Here is an 18,113-nt window from a genome sequence, read left to right on the forward strand (position 1 = left end):
ATCCAGGTTGTCCATCAACAACGACTGAGGATGGCTTAGAGGACCTTTCAGAGCCGGTAACTGGTTTAGACAGAGAAATGTGTTGGAAAATCTAATGGGTAATGATAAGTCTAACTGAAAGGATACTCAATATGTCTTCCTAATAACAAGTTAAGACCCTGTGTTTGTTGACTCTAATTTGCTCAATGGTTAATGTAACCTAATATTTCTTGTGGAAAGTCTGGACTTTTCCAACCTTAAATTTAAATTGTCTGTGACAATTATAAGAGAATTGCTTAAACTGAGATACAGAATGTGTATGACCTGAACCTATATCCATACTAATGTTAACAGTTGAGTAGCCAGTTTAACCTCAGGAACATCAGAAGGTTACAGAGCAGAAAAGAAGAATGACTTTTGGTGAAAATCACAGTAGAATTGTAAAATCCCAGTAAAAACTTGGAAAGAATTATTACAAGAGAACTGCAACCAAAAAATTCAAACCAGTTAACCGGCAAATTAGAACGATATCACCTCATATATTGTTCTAAAATTTGGTTGCTGCACTCAGTTTGACCATTGATCTGTGAGTGAAATGCAGAAGAAAATAATAAATTGATTCCTAAATTTGAATAAAATGATAATCCCCAGAATACCTTGTAGCCTAACTACGTGCCTATCAAAAAGTGACGTCTGAGTTTTAGCAGGAGGTAATCAGGTAAGAGGCACAAAATAACTAAGTTTACTGTACTGAAAACGGATTTCCATATTTTATTAAAACTTCCTAGAAGGAGGTAATTCCACAATAAATTCGATGGATAAATGTGTTCACTCTCTATTAAGTACTGGAAAGAGCATCAATTGACCCAATGGAAGCATTATCAGGTTTTTACTCCTGGCACAAACCACACAGGCAGAAACAAAATCCTTAACATCCTTTTTAAAAGAAGGCCAATATACAACTCAAGAAAATAATCTAATAGTTTTAAAAATGTCAGGGTGGCCAGACAATCTTATTCTCTTGAACTAAAAGAAGATGGGAGGTTGTGTCTTCATGAACTTGCCCTGAGGCTCATAGAATCTGGACAGAAAGATCCTAGACGAGGGCTGCCCAAATCTGTGTCTGTGGAATAATGGGTATTTTTTCAGGGACTTCAACGTGGTCAACGTAGTCCAGTAAATATCTTAGGATAAGGAATCAGCCTTAGTATTCCTTAGTCTGTACGTAATGGCGAATTCAAAGCTTGGCTAAAAAAGAGCCCAGTGTGCGTTATGCCCAATATTTCATGAGTCCAACAATTAAAATCTGCCAAAGAGAATTTTGCTAGACAAGAAAGCTAACGTATGTAATTTATTTTAGCTTTGAGAAAGAGCAGCTCCGGCACCAACTGCCAAAACGTCTAACTCAATAATCAAGGATAGCTTGGAGTCAGAGAGACATCTTTTATTCATTTTCACATTTTTCTGATTCTCTCTTAATTTAACCATAACAATCTTAGTATGATAACAATTTTCACTAAGGGAAGGAGAAAAAATAAGAATATCATCAAGATACGCAACCAAACATTTTCCTAGGAAGTTCCTGAAAAAAAATCTTGAAAAGCTGAGAAGCATTACATAGCCCAAGAGGCATAACTAAATGCTCTTAATGCTTATTATGAGTGTCAATGCTGTTTTCCATTCCTCCCCTGATTCAAATGTATATGCACCCCTCTAAAGACTGTAGTTCCCTTAATTTGATCAAACAATTCTGAAATTAAAGGGAAAGGGTGTTTCTTGTTAATCATAAATTTGTTTATGCCTCTAGTCAATAAATGGGTGTAGACCCCCCCCTTCCTCCCATCTTTCTTTTACACAAAAAAGAACCCAGCATCTTCAGGCTATATGGGGGGCTCTATTAAAGCTAAGTCCAAATTTGCCTAAATATACCCTTCTATGGATTTAAAATAAGGGACTGAGAGAGTTAGGAAGTTTTGAACTGGGAATTAGCTCAGTAGCATAATTAAATTTCCTTTGAGAGGGTAGTCTAGCAGCCACAAAACATCATCAATTGGCAGAATGGACTTGTAAGGACAAACATTGCTCTCAAAAATTCTTACTCCAACAAACAATCTCCCCCAAATTCCAATCAACACTAGGGTTATGCAAAGCCAGACATGGATAACCCTGAACTATTGGAAAGGAAGGAGACTGTATTGGAACAGATAAGCTTTGTTATGGGGACCACCCACAATTTGGGGGGTATTCAATTGACGGTGTGATCGCAGAAAACGCTCAGGGAGCTGCGAGCTGAAATTCAGCAAGTAATTACCATATAAAAGGTAATATTTTTCGAGCGCTCGATTTTCTGCGATCACGCCGTCAATTGAATACCTCCCTTAATGTCACATTAGAAGTCTTATAATTAATAATTCCCCCAGACAAAGGACTACCATCTAACACAGATACGAGAATATAAATAGATGGCAATTACAGTAAGGTCTAAATAATTCCCTGTGGCACCACTATAAATGGCTAAATTATTAACTTGACATAAACAAACACCATTTTAATTGCCAATAAAGGAATATTAACTTTCAAAGGAAATACCTGTGGACTTGAGCTTCCTTCAACTCATCTAGGCCCTGTGGTTCCTCAACTGTTTGGAACAGGAATAGGTGATGTGACCCTTCTTTCTGCAGTAAGCAAACAACTTAAACACTCCTATTTGCATGGTCTGGGTACCGGATTAGGAAGTCTGTTAGCTGTTCTACATAAAGGAAAAAATACATACACAGTATGAGGCTTGCTATGGTAAGACTGCAAAGGATAATGGAACCATGGGAGGACTTGGAAATTAAAGAAAGGAACTAATACAAGTCTAGGTGAATCAGAAGAAAACTGAATGAACTAGCTACACTGAACAGGGGGATATAATAAGATGAGTGTAATGAGAGAAAAGGACCACATGAAATGCTAGCCAGTAGACAAGTGAGCAGGAGATGTACTGCAATGTAAGTGTACATAGAGGAAACTGATTTATAGTGTGGTAGGGAGCTGGTAGTGAATAGCTGTAATATAAGGAATCATTGTAAGTGAATAAAAGTGCAAGGAAAATATGCAGGAGAGGAATAGCACAAGACAAGTGACTGCACCTGGTGACATCAGGCAGTTGGAGTAATAAAGCGCTGTTGCAGCAAAGCTTAAAAAGACTGCAGTGGAGGAAATGAGCAGCCCTGATCTGCCAAAACACTCCCTAAAACCCATTCTCATCTGCCAAACCACACCCTAATTTGCTGAAAGCCACACACACTTACCAATTAGCCCCATCTCTTGGAATCCACAAACTGCAGTTTGCTGTCTGCTCCTCTAATAATCCTACATGACAAAATACGTTATCGTTTTTAAGCACGTAAAAAGAATCATAAAGAATCAGCAATAGTTTAGAGTAACTGATATACTAGTACCATTGTTTTTATATTGTGCCTTTAAATGAATGGCATAAAGTCAATTGTTGTAGAAAGAGACTACATCAAATTACCTCTTTATACATTGTGTTATCGATTTAGGATTGCTGCCTGTATGGATCCTTTTTGTATCATATTATTGCTGACAAATCCTTGAAATCAAAGTCAAGGGTAATGTTTTTTTCCATAAAATGTAAAGAAAACTGAACTTTATGTTAAGAAAAATGTTTTCGTCTACGTGATGTTACATGCTATAGTTGCTATTGGGATTGCACATCACTGTCAGTTCTGGCCAATTCACAGCGCAATTTCTTCTTTGGCGGCACTGTGCCCCTGATTTGCACAGATGTACCCAGACTTCCAGCAAACCACGTGGGTTTGAGGAGCAAGATGGCGGAAATTGTGGAACAGTGGAAGTTTTCAGCACCTAATGGGAGGAGGGGGGGTAAGAGCATTCCTTGCAAAGCATGGAGTATGGGTACCAACCAAGATAGATTGCATTTTGCACTGAGAGATTAATGAGAGGTTATATTTTTAGGGGTGTTACTTGCTTTGCACACTGCCATTTTTCCACTACACAAAAGGACTTGAATTTTCTCCCAGCTCACGGAGAGTTGACGGAGATTGGGTCTCATTCTAAGCTTTTAATGAAATGTATTTTTTCACCTTCTAGTTGCACATTGAGGATTCCTAGGCACACTTACACCACTGTTTAAAAGTTTCAGACACACAAACATGCCACATGTAATTAGGGGTGGACCAAGTTTTTTTTCTTGGGGGTAAGGGATTTAGTGCCCCTTTCCCTTTTTCTGTATGCGGCTGCCTGTAGCTCCACAATTTATACATGTCCCTGTCGGCAGAGACCAGGCAGTCGTTGCTGCCGGCCGCTCTGGTTGTGTTTAAAACACAATCAGAGCGGCCTGGCAGGATCTCTTTCCTCCTCTCAGCCGACAGAGACAAGAATAGGGTGGAAAATTGCCCCGATGCCCCACCCCCTCCTGGGTCCACCACTGCATTTAATATGCCAGTCTCAATGTGCCTTCAATTATGATTTATTTAAGGTGCAAATGGGGCAAACTAAAGCAGTATTCTAGGAGAAAAACAAATATTTCATTTAATGAAAGCAGTGGTTGTAGGAGATTGGTTCTTGATCGACACCTCTTGAGGTTTTCTACTTCCCCGCATTTCTCGTTTGCAAAGATTTCTCCCAAGAGCTGAGAGTAGGCGTGCACCTTTAAGTGCACTAGGCAGACGATCTAGGTGAAAATCCAAGGTGTTTTGTTATGCGCATTGGGTGCACTTTGTAAATGTGCTTCATTGTGTCAACTTGAGAGACATTTCCAATTGAGTAATGCTCCCTGTATACAACAAAACGCATAGCACTTCCAAGATGCTTTTAAGATACACCGCATCCCTTTGAAATTGCAACAGCTACATGTTTACACTTTAGGCAGTAAGTTTTAATCATAATAATCCTAATGATTATAATCAGCAATCTATTTTTTTCAGTACTAACTGTAAGTAGACTGTGAATTTCAATTATTTAAAATATGGCATAGGATTGTAGTGAATGCATAAAATAGATGACAAAAGCAACAAAAGAAATTTGTATAAATAGCTAATTCTGTACTGGATATCTCCAGTGTATGTGTCTTAAAAAAAGGCCTAAACTAAACTGTTGTTCTTATCTGTAGAAGCTGCCTGCTGTTCTAATACAGAAATCATGCCTGAATCTGGACCCATTGCACAGCAGGACACAGGAAGTGACCAAGTCACTAAGTCACGGAAGAGATCACACAGTGATCCAATCATCCATGATTTTCCTCAAAGAGGTAATGTCAAATTTGTGTATGTCTTTCAGAATAAACAGGAAAAAGCTTCCAGTAGTGATTTAACAAACAAAACTGATTACAGTTGCAATGACAATAAATGGATTTAGTGATTTCTCTTACATCATTTGGGGGACACCGACGATTGGGGTTTAGCGGGTCCAGGCAAGAGTTTGGCACTTTAAATTTTCTGAAACACCAGCCTTATTTGTCATCAGGGTTGCCTGTGGCAGTGAAAGATTTTATTTACTTAATTTAACCTCTCCGTCGCCAGCGCTTCCAGCATCATTCAGACAGCCTAATGTTAATAGAAGAGTGAGCAGAAGAGGTAACCTTTTGGGTACCATTTCCTGCCAACCCTGTTGTCCATAAGGGACTGCCTCTGCGGGGTCCCAAGCGCTGCAATGCAGGTACTGATGACCATGAGACACCGCACTGCATCTGTACCACCGGATGCCGGAGTGCACACCAGAGGCATTTTAGGTAACTGAACTTCCCTGACTGGAAGCCCACAGCCTCATGATGAGAAGCTCACATGAGAGGAACCCACAGTTGCCGTCAGCCCCATACAACCAGTACCTGCATGAAAGTACAGATCATCCAGTGTTAGGTGGATCGAATGGGGGCTCCAGTGTACAGCAACCACTCAGGATTCGGTCCTCTGGATGGTGGCCATTGTGAATATACCGGGTTTTCTGGTCCAACTCTACCCACTTCACTCTGGCTGGTCCCCTCCCTAAACAAACCCCTGGATCTATCCTTCTTACCATTGGTGGGTTCTGTATCGGGGGTTGGAGGGGGAGTGGAGATGAGCTGTACTTCCACAGAAGGTCCCCTGCTGGGCTCTAGACAAAATGTCTGAACTAGTCATGTTAAGAACAATGGATACTAATTGGCCTTCCCCCTCACCTGTATCCTGCAATCTGATCCTTACCTATAACCCACCTAGCTTCACTTTAAGGACAATGACTAACAGCTTCCATGCAATATCAGTAAGATACAATAAACAATATACATATTAACAATGACCTACAATGTTCCCTTATCCACATGTAATTAGACACTGCAGTGGTATTCTAGGAGCTGGGGAACAAAGGCAAGGGCTATAAAAGTACATGCTATAATTCACATTTTGTGAGAAACGAGGGACAGGCTGGTTAGCGTGATATTAATATGTTGTTTCACCACAGCCATGTTTGGTACTGGGCTCTGAGGAGGATGTGTAAAACACGGACACCAGCTCCAGTTCCTCCTCAATATCTCCTCTGAGGGAAATATGCCTTCACATTCTGGCTGCAGTTGTATCTGTCTTTGCAGGATTTATTTTCATTTGTGTTTGTTAACTGCAGCTGTTATTTTTATCGCATCTTTATCTGTTATGTTTGTTCCATTTTATAAGTGCTCAAATAGAAATCAAAATGACCTCAGCATTATCAGACTAAACCCCAGACAGCCTAGCTCCTCATCCTTGGCAGTCTTTCCTTACAGAGAAATGCCCACCAGAACGGTCAGACACAGGCACCTACAGCTCCTCCTCTGTATTTCTCCTAAAGAAAGTATTAGAATGAGGGAGATTGTCTAATAAAGGTAGTAATCCAGAGTTAAATCTGAAGAAGAGGATCTGTTTCATTTTATAAGTGCTCAAAATGTAGCTAAATTTACCTACAGGTTTATCAGTTTAAGCCCCAGACAACTTAGTACCTCCTCCCTCACAGAGAAAGTTCACCAAAACTGTCAGACACCGGCATCTGCATTTCCTGGTTCTTCTCTATATCTCTCTTGAGGGAAGTATTCGAGTAAGAGAGATATTTCTGTGTGGGTTCTGCCTATACACTCTGGTTGGGTTTTAATTGTCTTTGGAGGAATCACTTTCCTTACTGTTTGTATACTACAGCTGTCATTTGTATCTCATCTTTATCTGCTGGGTCTGATAAAGGAAATTGAAACCAGACATTTTATAAATGCTCAAAATATAACTAAATTACCTCAGGGTTATCAGATGCTAAAACTTTTTTGCACTGCGAGCAAGACTGAGAGCCAAGTTGTGCAAACTCACCACACATTTCCATGGCATAGGTGAAGAGAACCTCCCTTTAACCACCTCTACTGCAACCTCAGCGATCTCCTTGCCCTGTGACAACTTCAGCCAATGAGCCGGTTGGAACCCAAAGTCTAGAGAAGTCAGTCCAGAAGCTTGTTAAAGTTTCCTCCTCTTTAGAGAGTATTCTACAGTTCACCTCCCCAGCTTTGACTCTAAAACATCAGAATTCTGCAGTAGTTAAGTCTTATGAGTGCAGATGTCCTCAGTAGACTTGCACAATGAGGACTCCTCCTACTTGGTCGAGGATTCCACAAGGGAACAGGTTTTGGATTTAGCATGGTGCAGCAAGAACTAAATATTCAAGCCAATGAGGAGTTGGCATGGCCAGACAATACGCTGTTTAAAATAAAGAATAAACAGCTTATTTCCTTCCCTTATTTCCATCATTTAGGGGACTTACTAGTGAACACAGGTTTCAGCTATCACGAAAATTTCAGACTCTTCATTCTGTTTCTAGTGGGATCACAGATAAATGGAAATTCCCACCCAAGGTGAATGCTCCCATAGGTCAATTGTCCAAGGACACTACTATTCCTATTTCAAATGAGGCAGCCCTCCGGATGGTTGATATATGTTGCTGCTGTGGTTTCTTTGGACTGATTCTTCCTCAACATGCTTTAACAAAGTGGTGGTAAAGGCTCGAGCAGCTTTTGAAAGGTTTGTAATTTGGTGGACCCAGGTCAGAGTCACTAACCTTAGTTGAACACATTCAGAAGACACCCTGATGTTTGGGGAATGCAGCTATGGATGCTGGTCTGATTGGAGCTAAAAGTTATTTTCTGCCAGTCGATTTATATAGGCGTGAGGTCCCAGGTTTCTGTCTTTACCACTGCAGGTAAAGCAAGAAGACAGACCTAAAGAGGTCAGTCCTCTGCCCCTCTGGAGGACAACAGAGGAAAAAGCAGACTTGGGCAGCCAGGTGGCTGGCTTCCAAGCCCCCAGCCATGGTCTTTCTGGTGACCTAATAAGACACAGGGCTTTACAGAAAGCTATTTGGATATTAATTATGACAGGGATGGTCATCCCAGTGCGAGCAGTCCAAAAGTGAATGTGGTTCTATTTGAACCTCTGATTAGTCCTAGGGCCAGATGGATCCTGTTGGCCCAGTTTGAAACTCAAGACTCTTAACACACAAATTTGAATGGACAACATCAAGATGGAATCTCTGAGATCTATGCAGACTTTCTTGCACATTCCTCCTATAGCTCCTTTAGAGTTCAACTTAATCTTGATGACAGTACAGATCTGTAGATAAAACATTTTCCCAGGAGAATAGAACTGTCCTTTCAGTCTAATGTTGTTTCTGGGTTTCATGTAAATCAGGACATTTTGATTCTGGAATTGCGCTCAGATCAATCATCAAAGGAAGAGGGATTTCTTCACTCCTTGGACGTGGTGAAGACTCTGAGGATTTATGTTTAAATGACTCTTGAGTTTATGGAAATTGAAAATCTCTGGGTTCTCCTTTGATGCCCACAAGAGAGGTTGGTCTGCCTTTAACAAAAAACAGTTGTTGTCAGTGCTTATCCTTAACACTGCGTATCTGCAGTGTCTACCGAGCACAGGCTTATTGCCATGCAGCTGGTACCATATATAATATGGTATATACCGAGCACAGGCTTATTTTTTCTTTGGTTTTGTCTCAAAATATTGCGTTATGTTGTCTTGGTAGTTGTCCATCAAGCCTGTTTAAGGCTTCTTTAGGTGTGGCTCTCAAGCCATCACTTACTAGATATAAGCCCCTATACCTCTGAGGTGAGCGCATCTGATTTTAATGGTGTTTAAAGTATTTAGATCAGTGTAGGACCTGCATACAATGAGGTGCCCTTCATACTGGGATGTAGGCTTAAATATTTTGGTCAAAATATTAGCTAATACTTCATGTTTTCATTTTGTTAGATACACACAGATATGCAGTGTTAAAGATAAGCGCTAACAACAACTTTCTTTTTGTTTTTTATATATACATGGGCATTTATATTGCCATGCAGCTGGTTCTATATATAATATGGTATATACCGAGCACAGGCTTATTTTTCTCTCTGGTCTGCCTTTAGGCAAGCAATTGATAAATGGATTACTTTGATGATCTAACATGCTTTCATTGGGATGGGAAGACCTGTTCCTCACAATTTAGAAGCATACTCTTACAGATCTTTGAGCACTATCTTGGCAGCACGGTATGGAGCCTCAGATGAGCAGCTGTGTCGGGCAGTGACCTGGTACTTAGTTTTTATGTTTACTAAGATGTCTAGTTCAATATTTTTGCGTAAAATATGAACGTTTTTGATGTTTTGGTGCACACTGTAACTCCTGAGAAATCTGTCTCCCATAGGATGAAGAGAAAACAGGACTTTTACTACTTCTGTTAAATCCCTTTTTCTGAATCTGTTGGGGAGCACTGCACGCCCACCCTTTACACTCTTGTTGTTTTTTTTAAGTTTATTTTTGGGGAAAGTTGTTTCTCTCTCTCTCTTCGTTCCGTTACTCTATTCTCTCATTGCAAGGAGGGGATATAGTAAGGGATGAGTTTCAGACTTAGTCAAGAAAAGGGCCAAACTCCTGCCTGTACCCTCTATACCCTATCACCATTGTCCCTCAACTGAATCAGAGAAAAGGATTTAACAGAAGTACGTAAAAGTCACATTCTTTTGCATCCAAAAGCCACAGATTCTGTCACTCTGTGATGCTGAAACACAGGAACCCTAGGAGAAATAGCAAAAAAACAGGCTACTTGTCTGCTTCACCTATAGCAGCACATTTTCCCTGGTAACACTCATTGGTATTTTGTTGCTTCCAGGACTTCTGCATGTAGTGTTAGATGTTTATCCATAGGCTGTATGTCTGCACTAGACAGTATATGTGGACAAGGCCAGGGGCAGAGAATGTCACAGGACCAGGTCAATAGAATACTAGGTGCTAAGGGATAACTGCACACAGGGTACCCAGACAGAAAGTCAGAGAGAAAACAAGGTAAAACTTAAACAAATGGCTTGGCAAACTAGGAGAGAGGGTGAGCAGGCAAGCTAGTAGCAAGTACAGGTAATGTATACAGGCAATGCTCAGGACAGGCATCTGACAACTGTAGAGAGGCAGGTTGCAAACTTTAGTAGCCAGAAATCCAATCAAAAGGTCAGGACAACTGAGGTCAGAGCAAATTCAATGTTAAGCTGGGTCACTACATGTAAAAGTCATACAAGAACACAACCTGGAACAGGCAAGGAATGAATAAACCAGCCTAAATGAAATACAGACAGACATCCAATCAGAAAGTTCATAGGTGATCATGTTATGTATTCTAAATAACTTATGCAGCAGCAGTGGACTGTGGGGTGACCATTATTTCAAAGTATCCAGTCACTCTGAAGCATTCCTGGAGACCAGATGGCTGGGGGAGATCAAATGAAGAAAGGGGTGAGGCAAGCCTACTGCATATAACATATATAACGTATATTTATGCCCAATAGTGTTCTCTGGCCTAAAGGAAAAGTACACTGAACACTAATAATATAGTTAAGGGTTATGTTTAATGATTTCATATTAAAAAAAATAGAATTATACTCACCATGGATGTATAGAGATCTGTTGATCCACAGTGAAAGCTATAGTATTCAAATCCCCAGGAGTGGGCAGCCAGGAAGTCTCAAAGGATCCACAAACATCATCTAAAAATTATAGGCTTCTTTTGCCTCAGATAAAGTCAGTGTTCATGGCTCTACAGTCATAGTAAGAAGGCAGAAAGCACTGCTAATGAAGAAGAACATAAATACTCATCTCTCATTTGTCATGAAGCACATGGTTGATCAACAAGATTTTTGGCATAATGCTCTACAGACAGATGAGTACAATTTGGAATTTTTTAGATGGCGTTCATCACTTCATGTGACGTAAAGCAAACAGTATTACACAGTAATAACAAATACTTTCCTGCCTCTGGACCTGGACAACTTGCCATAACTGAACAATGATTTCTGCCGTGTATCACAAAAATTCTAAAAGGAGAATATCCTGTCATCTGTTTCTGAATTTAATCAGTTCTGCACAACAATGTGAAAGACTCATATTGAATTAGGAAAGCATGTGCTTGCAGTAATTGCAATTAAAGATGGCACAATCAGTTATTAAATGTAAAGGGATAATTACTTTTTTACACAGGGCCAGTTGGTGATTTATTTTTTATTAAAAAAAAAGTGCTATTTGTTCACTCAGGCTCCCTATACCGAATATTAAATTGTAAATACTACCTAAATGTGATAAGAGCTTATCTATTCTCTACATGTCTGTGTTTAGGTGCGGTGCCAAGCTGTGAAGCTGCTACTCAGACTGAACTAAGGCCACCATTGGCAACGGTAACCTTAAGACGTGCTTTAAGAGCAAAAGCTATCCGGTCAAGACCTAGATCTCTAGTTGATTACAAATCCTACATGGATACTAAACTCCTGGTGACAAGGTTCCTAGAGGAGCCATCTTCTCATATGTCAGCAGATGTTCGTGAACTGGTGGAAAGCATCAAAACCGTATTAAAATCAGATGAAGAACACATGGATGAAGCCATTTTAAGTGCCAACTTTCTTGATCAGGTTGGTCAAATATATGTAAAACTCTATATTGTTTGAGAAAAACAAATGACTATATGACAACAAGAGGCTAAGTTGTATCCAGGTCTGCACAAATCATTTAACAGTTTAATATAGCAAACTATAAATCAAGGTAGGATAGAAAAAAAATCAATGGTCCTTACGCTCTCTGTAATATGATAAACAATGATAATAATTAGTATCATCATATAGTCAGCTTAAGTAGATATATATTCCATGATTGGCAATGCCAACCAGTGTGCATCTTGTGCTATGTATGCACTTATGGAACCATTTGAGGGTGAACATTGCTGTGCAGGAGGTGTTTAAATTGAATTCTAATTTAAAAGCCCAGATTCTGGATCTAAATGTACAATTGGCAGCACTGAGCTATATTTAGAACATATTAAGGAGTGTGCTGCTCACTTAGGAACAGAGTAGAATGTGGTGGAGACATGGGAGAGCACTTTATCATGGTTAGAAGAAAGAGTAGACGGAAGAGTGTCATGAAGACTAGTTCTGATCTTGCATACCCCCCAGATATGCTGATATTGTTGCTTCAGAAGTAGCAGTCGTGGGCATGATTGTTCCAGTAAGTGACTGTTCCAGTAAGGAACCAGTGAAGGTCAGACAGTTGCTGGTGATAGGGGTCTATTATTATTATTTTAGTTATAGGGGACTGAATTATTAGGAGGGCAGGCAGAATGAATGATGACTTCCATTTTGTTGTCTCCCCAGTACTTGGGTTTGGCATTTTGCAGATAGATTGTTCAGATTGGCTGAGCATGTCCCACACATTGGTACCATTGACAAGGATAGAGGTAGAAAATGCATGCTATAAAAGTAAAACAAGGACCTCCAGGATACTTTCTCTCTTAAATTCTACTTGTGCCACATAATACACCTGTAAGGCAGCAGCAGTTTTGGCAGATTGATAAGTGGGTGATAAGTTGGTGTTGTAAGGAAGGCTTTGGGTTTTTGAGAACTTTCCTGATCTCCATTGGCTACAGGTTCTGCAGTAGGGACGGGTTACACCTCAACAAGGAGGGTGCAGCTGTACCCGGGTTGTATGGTCAGATGGATGTTGGATAATTTAAACTTGAAACTGGAGAGGGGGTGAACATAGAAACAGTGTTACCAGGAAATAAGGCTTAGTCAAGCAAATTAGGGAAGATGGACGTTGCCGGGTAACATTAGTAGGTTTCAATATATGAACTTTGCTTCATATTGAGGTGCGTTTGACATCACATTCTTCCCTACCTCACATAATTACACTGCTCACAGCAGCCATGTTCTCACATACACAATCATATAAACATAAAAAGATTACATGTTTTGATCAAAATGTCTGCAATAAGGACATATAAGAACTCGATAGGTTTCAGAGGCAGGTAAGCAGTTAACTTTCTTAATTAAGGGAATTAATGGATTATGACTATAAAGATTATTAGACTAGCTTGTTTGTACTGTAAAAAAGGTATCAGTGATGGAACCTAATTAGTAACTCTAGGAACAAGCAGTGTAGTAGAGTCCTTCCAGGATATATTAGAGTATGTTGTAGTATCCAGCATAATTCTTTTAATATTCAGCCATACTTAACCACTGGATGCAGTACTATGTATCAGTTCTCCGGTACTGGATCTTACATACTATCCTGTCAACTAGTTGAATGTTTTCATGTACCATGTAAATAATCTTATTCACCTATCTTCTCTGCTGCATGTAGACACCACAACCAAGCTGGTGATACCTGTGTTTAGTTGTGTGTTCTGCACTAGAGTTCTCAAAGACAAGATAGAAAAGCAGCAGTCCTTTGCCACAGGACTGTTACCATCAATGCATGTTTATTGCCTACTTTTCATAATGTGTGTTTGTACATAGTGTATTATATACACACACATATATATATATATATATATATGTGTGTATGTATGTATATACCACACTTGTTTAATCTGAGACTGTACCTGTTGTTTATCCACAATTATAAAGGTGATGGATCCAAACCAGCAAACCACATCAACAACTAGAAGACTTCCGAGAAGGAGATACCCAGGCGTGCTCCATTTGGACAGCTGTGGGGATTTAAGCACTTTTGCACAAACACAGAGGGAAGGAAACATGAGCAGCCAGAGGACTGCCAGAGAAAGACCTCACAGTCTCATTGGAGTTGTGCTCGAAACTATATTGTAAAAGAGTCATAAAAGACAAACAGCCACTGGATAGACAAGTGAATATACATGACCTTCAAAAGACAGGGCAAGCGACTGTTTTATGAGCTTACAAAATTATGTACTGATTTTAAATAGCTCAAGACCTTACAAAATATTGACAGTGTTTTCTGTCTATTACCAAAGATCAATCTGCACAAAATTCGTGTTATTAGAATTTGTGGAACTAATTTATGTTTTTGTGGAAGAGTGGACTTTATGATTGATAAAGTGAACTGACGTGTAATGTATTATCTATAAAATCATTGTTCTCCATATGGAAAAAGTGATAGAGATTAGAAGAGCCTCAGGGGTTTAAAATACTGTGAGTACACACCTGAAGTGTTTTCCTGGTGGAAAAATATTATGCTAAATATGCAGCCCATGTAATAAGCTGATGTACTTTAAACACATGGAGTTGTAATAAACTTAATAAATGGACAATGTTGTTTCTATTAATATGTATCTTTCCCAGAGATCCTATAATTCACACTGACTATCAAAACATAATTACAACATTCATCAAATAAGGTGATCGATTATTTTAATACATTTCTATGATTAGTTGAAGCAGCTCTTACTCTTTACAATTGATTTTATTGTTTATTTCCAAGTTGCCATTATATCTTGATTTTATTTATCCCTGTAGTTTGATTCCACGGCTTAACCATCATAAAAGTGAAGAACTCCTTACTATGCTGGAAGTCTCTGGGTAATTTCTGATTGTCTAGTCTAGGCTGTGGGCATAAAAGGAGGATACGATGTTATAAACAATGAACAGATGTGGGTTTGATCAGAATTGTTTATACATCAAGTGCAGTGAGACAAGTTCACGTTTGATCTTTTCCCAGGACCCAGTGAATACACTATTAAGTGCCTCTATCTATGATAATGGCATGAGTAAATATCTCCTTGATTGAGATAATTACATAATTAGGGAGACTGAAAAATAGATGAAGTCAATTGAGTTCCACATTTTCTAACTAATAATTATGTTGAATCAGAGGAAGGCAAAACAAAAGCCAACATGGAGGTAGTTGTCAGCTTCAACATCTCAAAAAAACAAAAACAAACAGTGCACTCAACTAAAAATGTAAGAAAGAGAATAGAATGTTGTAATGTTGCATCTAACAAAGTACAGATATTCTAAACCTGATACAAAATAGATATAAAAGCTCTCTTATCGCTCCTTCAGCCTTTTTTTCTCTGGCGCCCGCGCTCCCCTACTCCCTCTCTATCTGAAATTAACCTATGTGTGTCTGTATGTGTCTGTGTGTTAAGGAATATAGATTATAAGCTCCACTGGGACAGAGATTGATGTGAATGATTAAATATTTTTTTTAAACACTGTGCTATACAAAAACCTGTTAATCCACTGCCCGGAATGCAAGATTCTTAATGCAACAGAAAAAAAACTCCCATTCCTTGAATGATCAGAAGCAATCTATATCCTGAACCAATCCCCACTGTTCCGCCACTTTGAGGAAGGAATTTCCACCACACAGATGGCTGCTGGGGGAGTTCTTATCTTACATGGGAAAATGTTATAATACAATGTTTTGGATTATTTTACTTAAAAATATATATATATTTATATATTTTTCCTATTCAAAATACTAAAGTAATTTAAAATAACAAACAAAAAAAGCACTGTTTTACTGAAGAGAATTTTTAAGAAAATATTTTTTAAAATGTAAATATCTTTTTTGTAAAGTAATATCATTCTCTCTTCTTTTTTTTTTTTATTGTAGTTGATGCAGGATAACCTTTTTTGGCGGTTAACACAACTCAAATATCCCATCACTGATAGATACTGAGTCCATTTGAATTTTTCCAAATTCACCATTTCCTGCAGTCCTTATTCCCGGCCCACAATCCTTGTGATCTGACCCCATTTGAGCCATCGCGCAACAAGCAGAAGTTTGAATTCCTAAATTTATAGTATTGTTCTTGACACTAGCCTATCATGAAGCAGAATTGGAGAGGGAGCTTGTCTCCCCATCATGTGAGGATGGCTGGGAGGACATTAGATTGGGAGTCGCTAAAAGCTCTATCTCCAAGATAAGATCAAGGAAACCTCTTATAAAGTCTATTGCTGATTGTCAACGAGGCTCAACAGTATGTTTCCATCCACTCTACCTGTTTGTTGGAGAACTTGAAGCCACAGAAACAACACGCTTCGTATTTGGTGGCCATGTCCTGTAAGAACTCCTTTCTGTGATAAAGAAAGTACACAAACTTCTAAACAAACTTTTTGAGGTCCAGTGGCAAGAGACCCTTGGATTTTTTTCCTATTTTATCCTCCAAAAATGTCAGCAAATTCTCTAGAAAACTATCTGCATATATTTTAGCAGCAGAAAACGGAAAAGTTCACTCCTGTTGTCCTTTTCGACACTTAAGAAACAAATCTGACATATAGCAGCCATGGAGGAGATAATTTACTACTTGCAATATAAAAGTTATGTGTTCAATCAGGTATTGACTCTATGGCTGTTCGCTGAGAGCAGTTCTCAATCCTTCAATTCTGCCTCTTGATCACTGGCCCATGCATTGTGAGAAATCACCCACTAATGTCCCTTTTTAGCTATGTGGTCCCTACTTCCCTACATACCCACCACTTAATGACTACTCTCTAGTTACATTGAGATGAGCTGTCAAAAGATACTGCCCTCCTCCTTCCACTAATGCTGTACCTTAACCCCCCATCCACTCCCTACCCACCCTAACCTTATGTTTTTCCTATCATTATAAATCTGGGCATATTTCCTTATTCTTTTGTTTTCTGTTGACCCTTTTGTTTAGCCGTTTGATAAATATACCCCATAAGGTGCTCATGAATCCTCTCAAGTTCTTCCATGTCTTTTTTTTATAGATATGTTCCCAAAACTACCCAAAATGCAACATTAACAATCAACCCAATGAAATAGTTCGAAAAATATGTTTGCCTCATGTGTATCCATTACTCCTCAGATTATTAGACTGCACCCGCTTCCTAAAACTGGGTGCTGTTCATCTATTTACTGTCTCCTTGTATAACAGATTTCTCAACATGTAACTTAATCTGTAACTACATTTTTTCCCTAAATTCATCATGTGTACCAATTTGTTATGTGGAACAGTATCAAATACTTTCATACAATCCAAAGCTAAGTTAGTGTTTTCAAAAAAAATATAAATATATATTTATTTTTTTTAGAAAAAAGTCTGCAAAATATAATACATTTTATGTGCACCGGTATGCAAAACAGTTTAATTTATATCTTAATCACTAGCAGAGCTGTTGAAAGGGATCACCTTATATGACTGCTCATAGAGAGGTGCCTGGGTTCAGTTGTCAATATATATTATTATATACATATACATATACATATATATATATATATATATATATATATATATATATATAAAAGCAGTCGTATAGGGTGATCAATGTCAGCAGCTCTGCTCAGTAATAGTATCTGACTGCTGTTCATTCAGCTGTGTCTAGAGCAACTGTGCACTACATATTGATCTTTTTCTGCTAAAAGCCAAGTCAGAGCATTTAAATCTTTCATATTCAGACACACATAAAGGTCATTCTTCTGAGACCTGCAACAGCACAAGATAAGCATCTGCAGCGCTGTATAGTGAATGCCATGTATCACATGTTTAAACTTTAACGTTCTCTATAAAAAGGCCATTTCAACATTGTACATAATACATAAGGCCATTTATGCACCTTGAATAGATTCTAGATAATATGTTATACTTGACATTTTATTATAGGAATGAGTATTGTGATCGCTCAGCAACTATTCACAGGCAGGTGAAATGTGTTTTATTGGCATATATTTGTATGTATGATACAAGAAAGTTGACTGATCACCTCTACATCTGGGCACTGGGCTATTTTCTTTTTTTTCCGCAGTTTGTCCCTTCCTTCTTTTCATTAACAGGTACAAATTTGTATATAGTAGGTTATTGACTTTTAC

General features: G+C 38.8%; 1 protein-coding gene across 1 annotated transcript in view; it reads left to right on the plus strand.

Moving 5' to 3' along the window:
* ENTREP1 (endosomal transmembrane epsin interactor 1) overlaps nt 1-14,586 on the plus strand; it is a 70,873-nt gene extending 56,287 nt beyond the window's left edge. Inside the window, exons 9-11 of the mRNA XM_075210961.1 lie at nt 5,120-5,257; nt 11,646-11,935; nt 13,925-14,586. Of these exons, the coding sequence (XP_075067062.1) occupies nt 5,120-5,257; nt 11,646-11,935; nt 13,925-14,125 (629 nt within the window). The 3' untranslated portion in view covers nt 14,126-14,586. The remainder of the gene's footprint in view (nt 1-5,119; nt 5,258-11,645; nt 11,936-13,924) is intronic.
* The last annotated feature ends 3,527 nt before the right edge of the window (nt 14,587-18,113 follow it).

This window comes from Mixophyes fleayi, chromosome 1 (assembly GCF_038048845.1).
Source record: "Mixophyes fleayi isolate aMixFle1 chromosome 1, aMixFle1.hap1, whole genome shotgun sequence".
In the NCBI taxonomy this organism is placed as follows: domain Eukaryota; kingdom Metazoa; phylum Chordata; class Amphibia; order Anura; family Limnodynastidae; genus Mixophyes; species Mixophyes fleayi.